Source organism: Furipterus horrens, unplaced genomic scaffold (genome assembly GCF_987537825.1).
Source record: "Furipterus horrens unplaced genomic scaffold, mFurHor1.1.pri manual_scaffold_9, whole genome shotgun sequence".
In the NCBI taxonomy this organism is placed as follows: Eukaryota; Metazoa; Chordata; class Mammalia; order Chiroptera; family Furipteridae; genus Furipterus; species Furipterus horrens.
This window is the reverse complement of record NW_028327179.1, coordinates 15,659,435-15,674,809: the sequence shown is the minus strand read 5'-3', so window position 1 is coordinate 15,674,809 and position 15,375 is coordinate 15,659,435. Positions and strand designations below refer to the sequence as shown.

The window sequence follows — 15,375 nt, the reverse complement described above, 5'->3', positions numbered from 1 at the left end:
ATCCTTAAGAAATATAAACTTAGGTAAAGATTTTTTTTTTTTTTTTTTGTAGAGGTGTGCATGTCAGGTTATTTCTAACAGCAGAATTTTGAAAACGTGTGTGACCGCCAATGGAAGTGGTAAATAAGGTGGGTATGGAAACACAAGGAATGGTAGGGGGGCTGTAGTTAGTTATCCTAAATATTTCTTTTCTTCCTTGCAGATTTTTATTATTTTAAACTTCTCTACAAAAGGCATGCATTACTCTTACAATTAGTAAAACAACTTTAAACCAAAAAAAAAAAAAAAAAAAGTTTAACAGAAATGTAATACAAATTCCAGCAAGCTGCCTCGTACCTTGTTCTTCAACTGTTTTAAACACCTAAAAACCTCTTCGGTAATGAAGTCTGTTTTCAAAAACAAATTCAATCGTAAAACAGGTCAAGAACGGTACATGACACTTTTTTTGAGAAATACAATTTGTAGTTAGAAAATGGAGGGGAGAATGGTAAATGCTAACTTTCATTAGATTTGAGATTTATAAACTTTGCCATTTATACCTTGTGTCCTTACCTGGTCATCATCACCCAGGAAGTTAAAAATAAATAAATGAATAAATAAAGATGTTTAATTTAGCAAATGCCTCATAGGAATGTGAGAAAAAATATTTCTGGAAATAAATACCTTATTCAAAGTGCACCCCTTTCTTCTGCCTACTCACTGCTCTTCTTCTTTGCTGCCTTTGTTTCCTCACCTGTCCCCCTCACTAAATGGTGGGTGCCTTTGAAGCTCAAGTCAGATCTTGTTCTATTTTCTGTGATGCCTGGTTCACAGGCACTCAACAAATGCTTCTCTCAATAAGTGGAAGCAAGAATAAATTACTCCTAGGCAGATCTTTTTAAAAAATGCGCTCTATATGTGAAAAGGAGAAAGTTCTCCTGAGATTAAAAATTATTTACGCCCTCAACAAAGTCAGCTTTATGAGTAATGGCTGAATGGCATGTCTGGAAGCAGCAAGCTAAATAGCTGTTTGGCTGTCACCCATCTTCACCTGGTGTGATTCTTCCTAAAGATCTCTATGAGCTCAAGCACGGGAATCTGAGGTAACTGCTAACGATAAAGAAACGAAGTCTCTGGTTGCCTGATGAGGGGTGCTGGCCTCTATGTGAAGACCTCAGTGAAGTTAGGTATGAGACCGAATTCTCCATATTCAGCTGAGGACACATAGATTCACTATGGGTCTCCCATAGGCCTTGTGCTACCCAACTCTTCTTTCTAGAGTCCCCCGGCCTGAGATGTCTGCAGCCTGCCATCCTGTATCACTCAGAAGGAAAGGCACCATACCTGGTTTTTCTATTCTAGATTGAAGCAGTGTTAAAACTTAGGTTTGGGCCAACAGGGGACCATCAAAGCACCCTCACTACATTCTTTGCTAAAGGCTCTGGAGTAGCCAGATGTGGAACAAAAAAAGTACAAGTCAGAGCTAAGATGTAACACTGGCAAACCACAGAGGGTGGGGCTCAGGGGAATAAGCAGCTGCAGGTGTTGAATTTACCTAGGGCCACTCTGATCTTTATTAATAAGGATTTTTCCAGGGTGTGGCCAGCTCTTCTCTGGTCTGTGCAGATCTCGAGTACATGCCAAGATTGTGAGTAATACTGAAGGACAGGAATTTGAGATTTACTGCCTTGGGATGGAAATGGGATCTACTGAAAAGTGAGATAAAGGTCAGATTGGACTGCCAAATTACAGTGGAAATGGCATTTAATAGTTCAGCAAGTCATGAAAGGCTTCTGACCACAAGTATCTGGCATTCAAATATATTCCTTCAAAGACAATCAGAATAAAGCTGGCTCTCTGCTTTATTCCAACGTTTATTCTCTTGGATTTTAAGGATTAGTCAGAATTCTGCCTGATCCAAGGTCAAAATCTTCCCTTCATCACTTTGTTGGCTTATCCCTTAACTTCAAACCTAGAGGCATATGTCAGCACCGCCTGGGCCACTTGTGTTCCCATCTCTGTCATTTTATATTCTGTAGGTCTACTCACATTTGAGCCATATAACTTACCAGGGGAGACAGTGTTATCTCCATGGGTTCAATTACCCTCTTGGTTCCCTTGTTTTCAGAGTCATATCTGAGTATTGTTTTAATAGTGAGATAATTTTTAGGTCTGTGCTTCCCTATGGGTGTTTAATATGAAGCGCTGAATGATCCCATTTATTTTTTGCTGACAAAGTTGTTTGTGCCTGCTTTCAGGAGGTGTTGTGCTAATTTTCTGATGGAGTAATTGCTAGTAAGTAGGGGAGAAGCAGTTCAACAGAAAGGTCTTATTGGGGCAAAGGTCATTTCAATCAGGTAGCCTCGCATTAGGGCCCCACAGAATATTACAACTTCAGGAACACATAGAGATAAAAGCATCAAGACTGAATTACAACTTTGTCTAAAACACCTGAAAGATTTCTGGTAATTGCTATTTTTATTAATGATTTTTTTACTCTGATTGAAGAGGATAAAAAGTATTTATTTCACTAAAGTATATTATCAATGAAAATATTTTAAACATTCTTTTTGTGTGTTTAACAAACTTCCAACAAAATTAATGGATTGTACAGTATTTACTGCCCATTTTAGAGGAAACTCTTTATAATCCTACTGAGCAAGTGGCAGTTTTTAAATGAAATGTTTTCTTGTCCAAACAATCAAGACACATGACAACTAAAGGTCAATAACAGTGCCTACTACTCTTAGAGGAACATTCCACAATGATCAGATTGATTGCAAAAAATAACGTATCATCAAAGTCCCCCAACTTGTAATAACAATAAGTTCACTGAGCAGGGAGAAAGTGATATCATCTATCAGCCATAAAATGCAGTTTGGGATTTGATCATGCAGTGCACCATTTGGGGGTCATTAGAATTTTTTATTCGTAAGAGTATCAACACAGTTCTTGTTTTACCTCTGTAAGTCCTAGCCAAGGGAAGACCATGAAAGGCTTAAAGAATCACCTGTATGAAGTATACGCTCTTTCCCCTCTTTGACTGCAAATGACTAAAATTTTACCTTGACACATTCCACCCCACCCCCACCTTTGTGGTCACCAAGATATGCGCTCCTGACTCATTATATTTTCATGAGCCTCCTTACAGATCCCTATCCCCAAGCCACTTCCTGTCATCTTAATTGTCTTATTATCACTATTCTCTCTCTCTCTGTGTTTCTTGGATCTTGAGGAGCCCCTAATCCTTCATTCTGACTCAGCTTGCCTCAATCACGCCCAGCCATTCCTGGAACCTGAACAAAGAGAACATTTACAACTGTTGGTTAAAAGTGTTGAGCCTTGTTCACTTAATTATGTACAAATGTACAATAAGGTAACCTGCATGCCATATCTTATTTCTCCTTTTCTTTTTTTTTTTTTTTTGTTATAGGAGGAAAATACTGGAAAAGAAAAAATATTGAAAAAACCTATACCAGGTAAACCTAAGTGCTATATATAGCAAGGCCTTCCCTCCTCAGTAATGGAGTGGACAATTTTTTAAAAACTGAAGACCAATTTTTATGTAATGACAAATAAGAACATGGTCATGTTTTAAGTAAAATATGGGTATTTAACATGATTTATTAAAGAAATATGTACTGCACGCTTGCCCACAGTCTGTTATGTTCTGTTATGATATTTTCAGCTATCTTCTATTTTTGCTATCTTAAAAACAACATTTAGGGCTGCTGTATGCCAGATGGAATTTTTCCTTCCCGCCTACTTCTCATTGCAAAAGGAAAAAATGGTTCTTTGCATCTCACATGGAAATCTTTTAAAATTCCTTTTCACTCAGAAATCACCAGTCTTCAGCTGAATCAATATGGGGCAAATACGCAGCAGAGTAAGTATATTTAAAGTGAGCATGTATGCTTGAATGGTGTTTATTAACAGAAACTATTCATATGACATGCAAATTCAAAATTCATTTCTACAGAAACAGGACTGAATCAGTCAACTTTTTAAAGAAAACGATGATGCAGTAGCATATTTTAGGATAAAGCTAATGAACCAGAATTGAGCTATAATTGGACATTCTATCTTCACAGGGACTTGAGCTCCCCACAGCAAAGCCTTAATGATTAAGCTGGTTTCTGGTTCGTGTAAAACCAACAGAATCATGGAGAAAAGAGAGTCGGAAACCAAGCTTTGAGAGCAGGAACCCATTCTTCTGCAAACCCATTCCCACATGGCAGCAGAGGAATCTCAAAAAATTCGAATCTAATCATCTTTCTCTCTCTTGCTTACTAAATTACTCACAAGAGCTGGATCTTGCTTCTAGCACACAAGTTCTGGCTAAGCCTGTAAGGCCCTGTATCTACTGGCTCCAGTGCCTCGCTCACTGGCCTGCCTCTCCCCTTGGGCCCCCTGCCCCTCTGTGCTCCCGACACTTGGTTCTGCCTCTACAGTGGCAGTGTCCGCTCTGCATTAGACCCTTCATATTATCACACATGTTCTTCCCTCTGCCTGGATTGCCCATCCTTCCTGTCTTCTCCTGGTCAATCTTGTGACCCTTCAGATTCTGTGTCTTTGTCAGGGACACATGCATGTCTCGCTGGACCAGCTCAGCTCCCTGTGACAAGCTTCCATAGCATCCTGCATTACAGCTGACAGGTAACTGTGAATTCAGCCTCTGAGTTTCTTGGAGAGCGTTAGCTCCCTGAAGGTAGTGACATAGCACGGCCATCCTGGGACGCAAGGCCCATTGTCAGTTGGTACCTGTGTCCCTCTACTCCTTCATACCACTTCATGTTATGTTTCCAAGTCTAAGTAGTACACATTGTCATGAACTGTCCGCCTGTCTGTGAAGGACTGCCCATCTTTTCTCTACGTTATTGTCTCAAAGCATCTATTATAAACCCCAATGAAACCAAACTAGCAAAGATTTCTAGTGTTATCTGATCAGACAACAATCTATAAGGTAATAAAATTATTATATTAATTGAGATCAGGATTTGATGCAGGTAGAGAAAAAAGAATATACAGGGTCTGGAACAAGATATACTGATGAGGAAAACAAAAGTAAAAAAAAAAACCTGTTTTTCACTTTAACAATTTCTCTAACATACTAGAAAGGATATGACTATTTTAATTCAACAAGAACTTATTAAAACTAGGGAGCAGCATCTGTACCACAGAGAACATAAGATCCTTAGAGAACAAATTTGATAAATCAAACTAACTGAACCAGTGTCAATTTTTCTTAATTGGGTTTTTAAAGATAAACTTGGGTAGTTTCACAAAAATGAACAAAAAGCATAATGACAAATTTCTCCATCATTAAAAATGCTGAAACTAAATTTTTAACACTGTCGGGATTTGTGATGGGCTTCTTGTGAGAACCTAAAAATACAGTGAATGGGCGCACAGCAGGAGCAGGTAGTGAGAACTACCATTTTCTGGAGGAAAAGACACACACACACACACACACGTGCACACGCATGCACGCCCGCACACACACGCACGCACATACATGCACGCACGCACACACACCCTGCTCTGGAAGAGCATGATTGATGCAACTGTGAAATATGTTTATGGAAGGTATTTCCCATCCTCTGAATGCCCATGGAATTATCTGAAACACTTCGTTAAGTGCTATCTTGAAGGGTTACTTGTTTCCCTTGGGTGGATCTTCCCCCAGCTAGTCGTACACTTCTTGGAGGCAAGAACTACCTTCTACTACCTCTATGTTCCTCTGGTGGCCATAGTAATTCTGGTTAAAAATGAATTAAAATTACTCACTTAAGGAAGTTATTTCCTCTGAAAAAGTGCTTTGGTACCAAACGAACACTGAGTCCAGGTTTCATTATTAAGAAAAATAACATAGTTTTTACACAGCAATTTCTCAATTTATAGGTGGGCAATTTAATGTATTAGAAATTGCCTATTATACCTGAATTCTGGCTCTCAATAGTAACCAATAAAGTCATAAAATTCTCATTGTCTTTAAGTGGTTTCTTGGTTTAATTAAATTACCGTTAGACTTCAAATAATGTCAAGATTGCTCTTAACTTCACTTGACTAGATGGATGTTGCAAGTTTGAATATAAAATGATAAAACCACTTGGCCTCTTAGTATTCCATACAGAGTAAAAAGAGGGTTTTCAGCTTATACTTACACTTAAAAAACAAACAAACAAAAAACACATGAACTAACAGATGAAATGAAAGTTGGGAAAAGGCAGAGAAAATCTTTCAATATGTGAAATAAGAGTGACAGCAGCCAGAATGCTCCAAGCCACTTCTGCCCTAGAAATCCTTAAACAAGGACCCTTTGACGTCGGCAGAATTCCAGGATGAGGCTGCAGGAAACAGGGGAAAGGAAATCCTGGTCGGGGCTGAGTGAGAGGGACCTGCCCTGGCAGCCAACTACGCCAAGGTTCAGCTTCAGAATGTGCAGAATCCCCTTCCCACCCATATTTCATCAGTGAATTAGCAAAGGGGAAGGAAGTAGGGTGGGTCCCCAGACTTAACAAAGGAACTGAAGAAAACGGGGTGGGGCGAGGGAGGGATGCAGACAGGGTCCCTAGGGAACATGTCACTCAGCATGGCTCTCACGTACATTTCACAGGTCCTCACTTCAGCAACTTGGAAACTAGGAACTCGGTTCAGAAGCTACTGTTGGTATTTCCCCTTTACAAGTTGCTACACTATAAACTACATTTCAGGAAAAAGAGTTTTGGCTTTCTGGTAAATAGTGCAGTTGTATTCCAGAAAATAGGACCTGTACCTAAATATATATATATAATTTTAAATTAATTAATTTGTTTTATTTTTTAATTTAATTTTATTTATTTTTTTAAATAATTTACTTATTTATTTGTTTGTTTATTTATTTTATTTTTAGAGAGAGGGGAAAGGTGAAAGAGAGGGAAAGAAACATCACTGTGTGGTTGCCTCTCACTCACGCCCCCAACTGGGGACCTGACGTGCAACCTAGTCATGTGCCCTGACTGGGAATCGAACCAGTGACACTTGGCTCACAGGCCGACGCTCAATCCACTGAGCCACAGCAGCCAGGGCTTTAATTTTATTTTTTTTAGAGAGAGGGGAAAGGAGAAAGAGAGGGAGAGAAACATCACTGTGTGGTTGCTTCTCACTTGCACCCCCCAACTGGGGATGTGACGTGCAAGCTAGTCATGTGCCCTGACTGGGGATCGAACCAGTGACATTTGGCTCACAGGCTGACGCTCAATCCACTGAGCCACAGCAGCCAGGGCCTAAATATACTTTTTAATTCAGCTATTTCACTGGTAAAAAGTGAACAGTTAATATGCTTTTCAAATCTGAGTCAGGACTCCAACTAATCAAGCACCTTAGCGTTCCTTTTCCTTTGATCCTTCCCACACCTATCACCACCATTTCCATAAATAAACATCTGTCTTTCCTGCAGGACTGTCCACCTGACAGTCCTCTGTCCCAGGTCTACGATTCCTGTCCTCCTCTCGTTCCTCGCTTCCAGGACAAGTGCTGAGAGGCCATCAGACTTGAGTCCGCTCGCCAGCTCTGCTTAACCACTCAGCAGACTCAGCTTCCTAAGCTGTCAAACTGAAGTAACACCCTTAACCTCACATAAGTCCCTCATCCTCCTTTTTCATAAAAACTCATGAAACGAGTCAATGGCTCCTCATTATTTCTGGACTGAAGTGAAACTTCTCAGCCCTCAGGATTCTCCATAGTATGGTCCCCATTCTGTTTCTCATGAAATCTTTCTTCTTTTGCCTCCTTGTCATTGTCCCCTCCCTCACCACCGCCCTTCAGTTCTCTGGGGACATTGAATGGTTCTGGATTTCCAAAAAAATTTATTCTAATTTGACATTTCTTTGCATTTTCAAATGTTATTCCTTCCACTGGGGATTGCTTTTCTTCTATTTGAATTATTTAAATTCAACCTAAAACCCACGGTAAGGTCCATATCAAACTCTGCCTCTGCCATAAAAGAATCCTTTTTCTCCAGGTGTAAATTCTTCTAACTCCTTTGTCTCTCTCTTGAGATTATCATCACTGCTTCCTTGTATCTGTTATTTCTGTCAATGTTTTTTCTCCACAAGTTGACTAGATTCCCCTGGGGTAGGAGCCTGAGTAGACTACCTCAAGGTTGAAGCTACCATAGTCATTCCAGATCCCTACATCATCAACTTTAGTAGAGGCATACTGGATATGTGAGCAAGAGAACTCTAGAACAGCAGTACGGCAACACCAGCTCAGACCGTACGGGTCAGGAGAGCACCTCTAGAGTCACAGTCAGTGCTGAAGAAGGAATATACATCATTGTAGCCAAGGCCAAAGCTTTGGCCAAATAAGGCAGTTTCTCCTGGGGCTACCAGAGATTCTCACTGGTTAAGTAAAATATTGTTAGGGTGTCTGGTTCAAGAAGAAGGTGTGTGTAGTGCCCACACTGTTAGCCAGAACCCCCATATAACAATGAAATAAACACGGTGTGCTTTATCAGACATACTGCAGGAAAACAAAAGCAAGGTAAACCCTTACGCATCTTTTTGATAAAGGTGACCATTCTGGTAATAAACAGAACATTCTTATGTCTACCGCTATACCAAAAATCCTTAATAAAAATTCAAAATTGCTTAATATAAAATAACACACACATATACCCCTTACCAGTCATCAAATTCTGCCAGTTTCACCCCCTAAATGATGCTCAGCATCTACACCCTTCTTATTTCCCCTAGTTTTCTCCCTAGTTTAGGCTATCATTTTTCAACTGGCTCACTATAATAGCTTTCTAAGGGTTCCCCCCAGCACTTTTCTCTTCCACACTCAATTTTTCCCCTAAAGGTATGTGAGTGAGATCTTATGTAGACCACATCTGATTATGCCACGTCCCATCTCTGATAGGTTTCTTTTGCCAGAAAAGCAAGTCTCAACTCCTTAGGGTGGCTTACCACGTCTTTCACAACTGAATTCCAACCACCCCTACAGCCCACTGCCTTCATTCCCTCAGTATGACTCCCCCAGGGCTCAAGTCATGTGTCTTCCTGCTGGTCCCTTTGCCAAAACACTCTTCCCCACACTGCTCTTCTAGAGCCATCAGTCATCCTTCAAGGACGAGCTCAAAAGTTCCCATTTGGTAACACAAGCCCCTTTCTTTATTGATATAATCATAGAATTAAGGAGGAAGATAGGATGTCTATATTAGAGGTGATTTCTTTAAAGATTTAATGGCCAAATGTTAGTCTCACTATCATAATATTTACAAGAGATAGCAAATTTCTGTCCCTTTCTTAAAGTTCTCACATAATTTTCAACACTTAGGAATAAGTGCTGGGTAATTTTGCCTACAGCTAGTTCACAGAAAATAGAAAAACCAAGTGCTTCCTGAGAAACTTGTGATAATTATACATTTAATTTTTTTTTTTTAATTTCAGAAGCACCTTGGCAAAAGCACAGAGTGAAGTGTTTAATTGCATGCATTTATAATCATGGTATTTACCAGTTTAAGCAAATATTAGAAATGCCTACTCAGAAAGCTCTGAGCCCTTTCAATTTATAACAAGACATGCTAGCAACAAAAGCTTTATTCTATCAAGTTCATGTCTTTCTCATTTTGGCACGTATATATAAAAAGGGATGTGGCATTCTAGAACTGGAGAAGAAATGCAGTTTTGTAAAAAGATTACTTGAATGGCACCTTGGAACCTAACTTAAATTTTACCACCGTCTCCTTAAAAACCAGTGGATTGAGTATCAGCCTGTGAACTGAAAGGTCGCCAGTTCCATTCCCCGTAAGGGCACATGCCTAGGTTGTGGGCCAGGTCCCAGTTAGGGGCGTGAGAAAGCCAATTGATCGATGTTTCTCTCCCTCCCTTCCCCTCTCTCTAAAAAGAAATAAATAAAACCTAAAAAATAAAAAAAGGAAATCTGTAAGTCACTCCAGGGTTTGATCATTTTTGCTATTGTTACAAGAAGAGGAAACTGCAGACCTAGGTTTACATTAAGTAAACTGTAGTTTCCTCTGTACATGTTGTATGTTATAACTGAGTTTTCATGAGTAAGAGCAGATGACTTCTATTGAAAAGAAAGCAAGGGCAGGAAAAATAAAAACGCTGCCCCCACCTCACAGACACTATGTACTTAACGTGTAAGCAGTTATCAACATGTTGAATGTTTAAGACATAAAAGAGTAATGTAACCTACCTGATGGTTTTTATTACTAATAAGTTATTGTAAAAAGTATATACATTTAGTATCAAATAATCCATTTATTAGTGGAGCACCCAATAAACATCAGCTGTGAATATGGAAGCAACCTAAGTGCTTATCAATAAATGACTGGATAAAGAATATGTGGTACCTATATACATTGGAATATTACTCGGCCACAAAAACAAATGGAATCTTACCATTTGCAACAGCATGCATGGACCTAAAGGGTATTATGTTAAGTGAAATAAATCAGACAGAAAAAGACAAATACCATATGATTTCACTTATATGTGGAATCTAAAGAACAATATAAACACACAAAACAGAAACAGACTCATAGATACAGAGAACAAACTGATGGTTGCCAGGAGGGAGGGAGGTGGAGGACCAGATGGAAAAGGGGAAGGGACTAAGAAGTAGAAATTGGTGGTTACAAAATAGTCACGGGGGATGTAAGGTACAGCAATGGGAACAGAGTCAATAATATTGTAGTAAGTATGTATGATGCCAGAGGGGTACTAGGCTTATGGAGGGGCAACTTCATAAATTATATACATGTCTAAGCACTATGCTGTATGCCTGAAACTAACATAAAATAGTACTGCATGTCAACTGTAATTGAGAAATAAAAAAATAAGAATAAAAACATTCAAAAATATAGAAAAACATGAACATGGACAACAGTGTGGTGATTGTGGAGGTGGGTGGTGGAAGAGAACATGGAGGGGATAAATGGTGATGGGGCGGGGAAGAATGCAAAGAGCAAAGAAAAATATCATTTAAATTAAGAAGAAAATAGCATCGAGAGTTGATTAGTTCAACTGGGATCATCCTGTAGGAAGGAGACCACAGAATGTCTATGTTTTTATTTATCACCAAGGGAGAAAGATCCTCACCTTTGTTTACTTTCAACTTCAGTATTAAAAGTCTACATAGAAAAGACCATAATCCCTACAATAGCTAAGTGCTGGAAACAGCCTAGGTGCCCGTCTGTGGATGAGTGGATCAAAAAACTGTGGTACATCTACACAATGGAATACTATGTAGCAGAAGGAAAGAAGGAACTCCTGCCATTTGTGACAACATGGATGAAACTAGAGAGAACTATGCTTAGTGCAATAAGCCAGGCAAAGAAAGAAAAATACCATATGATATCACCTAATACAGGAAACTAAAGAGCAACACAAACAAACGAACTAAATAGGCAAAGACTAGAATAGTAGTCAGTAGGGGGGAGGGGGAGGGAGAGAAGGGGGATAAGTAAGGGAAGGGTCAGGTCAAGGAACGTATATGAATCACTCATGGACATGGACAACGGGGAGGGATATAATTGTGGGAGAAGAGATGGGCTGGGAGGGGGGAGCAATGGGGGAAAAATGGGACAACTGTAATTGAAAAACAAAAAATTAAATTAAAAAAAAAAGAAAAGAAAGAAAAGACCATAATCCCATGTTTATTTATACACCACCTTCCCTTTCAGAAGAACGAACACTTCAGAGCTGTTAATGCACCCATGTTATGACATTATGCAAGAAGTAAAAAATGTTAGTATTCCATTTTACAATCTTAAGATGAAGGGTTGAAGATGACAGGGTAGATAACATAAGCAAAGCTGCACACCTCCTACCACTAAACTTCTGTCTCATGTTGAAAGTCTTTACAATTATTGGCATCAAGTTCAGATTTCTATTAATATATATTTGGAGGGTATTGTATTCTCATTAGCTATAATTATAGTATTCTAACTGAACTAAATATAAGTCAAAGGCAACACAGGTATCTTTTAAATAAGCATAAAGTTGTTTGTGGCCTAAGGCTGATGACTTCTAACCTTGGTGAAGTGGTCCTCTACTGTTTGTTTGATTTTAAAAGCTTTTGCCCTACACTCAGGTTGTCGCTGGTCCACTGAATGGAATGTGCAATGCATTCGTTGTAAAATATGTCATTCATTTTTAAGGACCACTTGAAAAGAAAGATGCCCACAACTAAACTATGACATGTTTTCATGTCATCAATCATTAAGACTCATTCTGATTTCAGTGATGCATCATGAAATCAACAAAATACAGTATATGAAAACTGGTGCTCTTCTAATTAAAATGAAGTAAAAGAAATACTGTTTTGAGAAATTTAAGCCATGGGTTGCAATATGCAAATATGCTAAGGACATGGCAGGTGTTAGGCATCTGTTGTTGATATTGTCAACCTTCAAATTGCTTTTAACAACTTAAGTCCCTAAACTTTTTAAAAAAAAATTAATCGTTATTGTATTTTTTTCCATTACCGTTTAGTCCTCTGATGCCCCTCTCCCCCCAGCAATCACCACACTGTTGTCCATGTTCATGAGTCCTTTTTCCTGTTCAGTCAGTCTCTCAAGTCCCGAAACTTTTCAATCGTACTTAGCGAAGTGAGGGCTCCTGAGACCTCCATTTGTGAAGTCAACAGTCACCTCCAAAATAGCTCCACCCCAAGGCTTTGAAATTGCTGAATCGTTGTGCACCTTGACACCCCAGTTGTTATGACTGGATGTCATCCTGGGAGAGATGTTATGTTATTGAACTAAACAGCCTGCTCTCCTTGAACATCCTCCTCTTCTGCCAGTAAAACCCTTTGGTATTGATGGCCTTAGAGCAGAAAAAGCATGCAGCACTTTTTTTCCCCTTTGAAAAGGGTCGAAAATAAAATTCCAAGGAAAAATTCAAGTCAGAGAAAGACATGTTTATATGCACTGAGGAATTCATGGGCAGCCCTGGCTAGCTCAGCACCGAGAGGGAAGTCTGACAAACAGCAACAGAAGTCAACAGACAACAATGTGTAGCAGCACAAAGTGGCTCCATTGTCTTCTCAGCATGACGGCAGGGGTCTCAGTTCTACGGCTCAGTCTGAATAAATGCTTTCAGGGCAACCAAGCAAAGCGTCCCTTTCCTCCAGTTTAACTATATCCAAACAATATAACTCTTGTTGGAACACAAACATTCATAAGACACTGGGAAAACTCCCTTCTGACTCTCCCGCTTGGTGGGAGCATCTATAATCTGTTCTGGTCTCTTTCTAGTGAGCTAGGATACATTTGTTTGGAAACTAGAGACACCCTTGTCCTGATTATAAAAAGCACATGTTCTTTCAAAATTCATATTCCACAAACTTCTTGATGGGATGACATTCCCAAAGTCAACTTGAAAGCCACCAAATTAGAATGGAAAATAGACATGCATTCATAGTTGCTAACATGTGTTCTTATATTTCTACATGACTTCTGTGAAGAGTTCTCTTATAAATCCAGTGTCATAAACCACTGGCTTCGAGCTGTATTCTTACTAAGGAGGATGCTTTGTGGAGGGTTTAAAAAACAACCTTAAATAATTCAAAATAAAAAATGGTTTCCTTCAAGCATACAACCAGGCAGAAACATTTTCCACCCCTTCAGATCTGCACCCCCAAGAGGAAAAGGGCTTACGTGTTCAGACTTCTCCTGGTCTTTTTTGTCCGTCTGCAAAACCTGATAGTTTTCTCTCGCCAGCTTCTGGACCAGCTCGATTCGCCCCATGTCATCTTTCTCCTGAAGCTTGCACATCACCCCCGCCTTCAGAGTTGGGGAAAAAGCGAAGATATACTTAAATCCACAGTCCCAGGACATGACACCGCTGCAGAGTTCACCTTACAATAAGCTCATCTTCTCTGTCGCTTGGATTAAATCATGGTCCTGCTAACAGAGCTGGCCTTTCCCAAACTGAAATTGTGTTATTTAAATCGAGGACTGCCACACCCAAAGTCTTTAAGTTGAGGTCATCGGTCAGTCTACTTGAAGAGAGTGAGGAGCAGAGCAAACTAAATCATTTGCGACCAACGTGTGCTCCTGATATGCCACTGTTTGTTCCTGACAGCCTGTTTCCTGTTACATAAGCAAAGCCCAGCAAGAAGGTTAAAAACTCATGGGAAAGTTAGCCAGGAACCACTCTGGCAAAAAGGGTGAAGTGATACAGAGTTCTAAAAATAACAGGACACAACCTCCTGGTTCTTTAGCTCCACCAGATCATTCCATGTACAAATACACAGTTTACAAGATCACAAGGTTTTGTTGTTTTTTTTTCACAACTGGAAAGTTACTATGGGTCATTACTAGCAAAATACTTCCAAAGCTGCATAAAATACAGTGGAAAAGTTTACTAAAAATAAGCTGAAAAAAAAAAGGCTTAAAATTTCATCAGGGCTTGGAAACGATCCATAATGCATCATATTTTTTATTATGACAAAATACCTAAGTAATAATAATATGAAGGAGGAGAATCTAGGACTTTGATTAAACAAAAGATATGCTCATTATACACAAGTTATAAAATGTTTCTGCTCAAACTCTTTCAAAAATGGTTCATGCTGACATATCAGAACACAATCTAATAAAGAAATAGTTACTTTTAGCAGGAAGAGTCAAAACTATGGAATTTTTGTTTTTCCTAATACAACCTACATGATTTAAATGAACTCAGCAGAAGAACCAAATATGGAAAAGGAGGAGAACCGATCACATCTGCATGGTGTTAACATAGTGCTAACGATACCCATTTTGTGAGTGGGCATCAGAGAAATGGGAGCATACATGCAAAGCAATGACTAAATCTTTATTCCCAGGGGCAAGGACATCTATTTTATCCAGCAGTTTCTCCAACAAGTAGGAAGGAAACAAAAACAGTCCATGAAGTGGCCCAAATCACCAACTTCCAGAGGACAGCAAGTGGAATTCCTGCCCCCAAGTCAGAGATTTATTTTTACAACGCCCTCACAAGAGGTTTTCCAGTTTCTTTCCAAGGTTTCCTTGCACAGGCATCTCAGTTTATCTTAAGACAGCCTGTGTACTCTGGAGAGTCGGAGTTGTTGGAAAGTCCCTTTCACTCCAGACAAAACTCTGAAACCACTCAACTTCCATTCATGTGTACTAGTTTTGCCTTTTAAAGCAACTAAAATATGATTACTTATTCAATATGACAACCTTTCAAATATTTAAATACCAGTATGTATGATAGCCTCCTTTTAGCATTCCCTATATATATATCCCAGCTCTCTGTTTTACTCATTCATTCATTCTTTCATTCACTCACTCAACAGATTTTAACTGAGCTACAATTATGTGATAATATCTACAGTAGGTTCTAGGGATACAGTAGTGAACAACTACAGAAACACAAGGTC

The 15,375-nt window shown here is 39.3% G+C and overlaps 1 protein-coding gene across 2 annotated transcripts in view; it reads right to left on the bottom strand.

The window, feature by feature from the left end:
- RAPGEF5 (Rap guanine nucleotide exchange factor 5) overlaps positions 1-15,375 on the bottom strand; it is a 206,058-nt gene that overhangs the window by 79,112 nt on the left and 111,571 nt on the right. For both annotated transcript variants that reach the window (XM_090287121.1, XM_090287120.1), the window contains exon 9: positions 13,646-13,771. In XM_090287121.1, the coding sequence (XP_090143247.1) occupies positions 13,646-13,771 (126 nt within the window). The remainder of the gene's footprint in view (positions 1-13,645; positions 13,772-15,375) is intronic.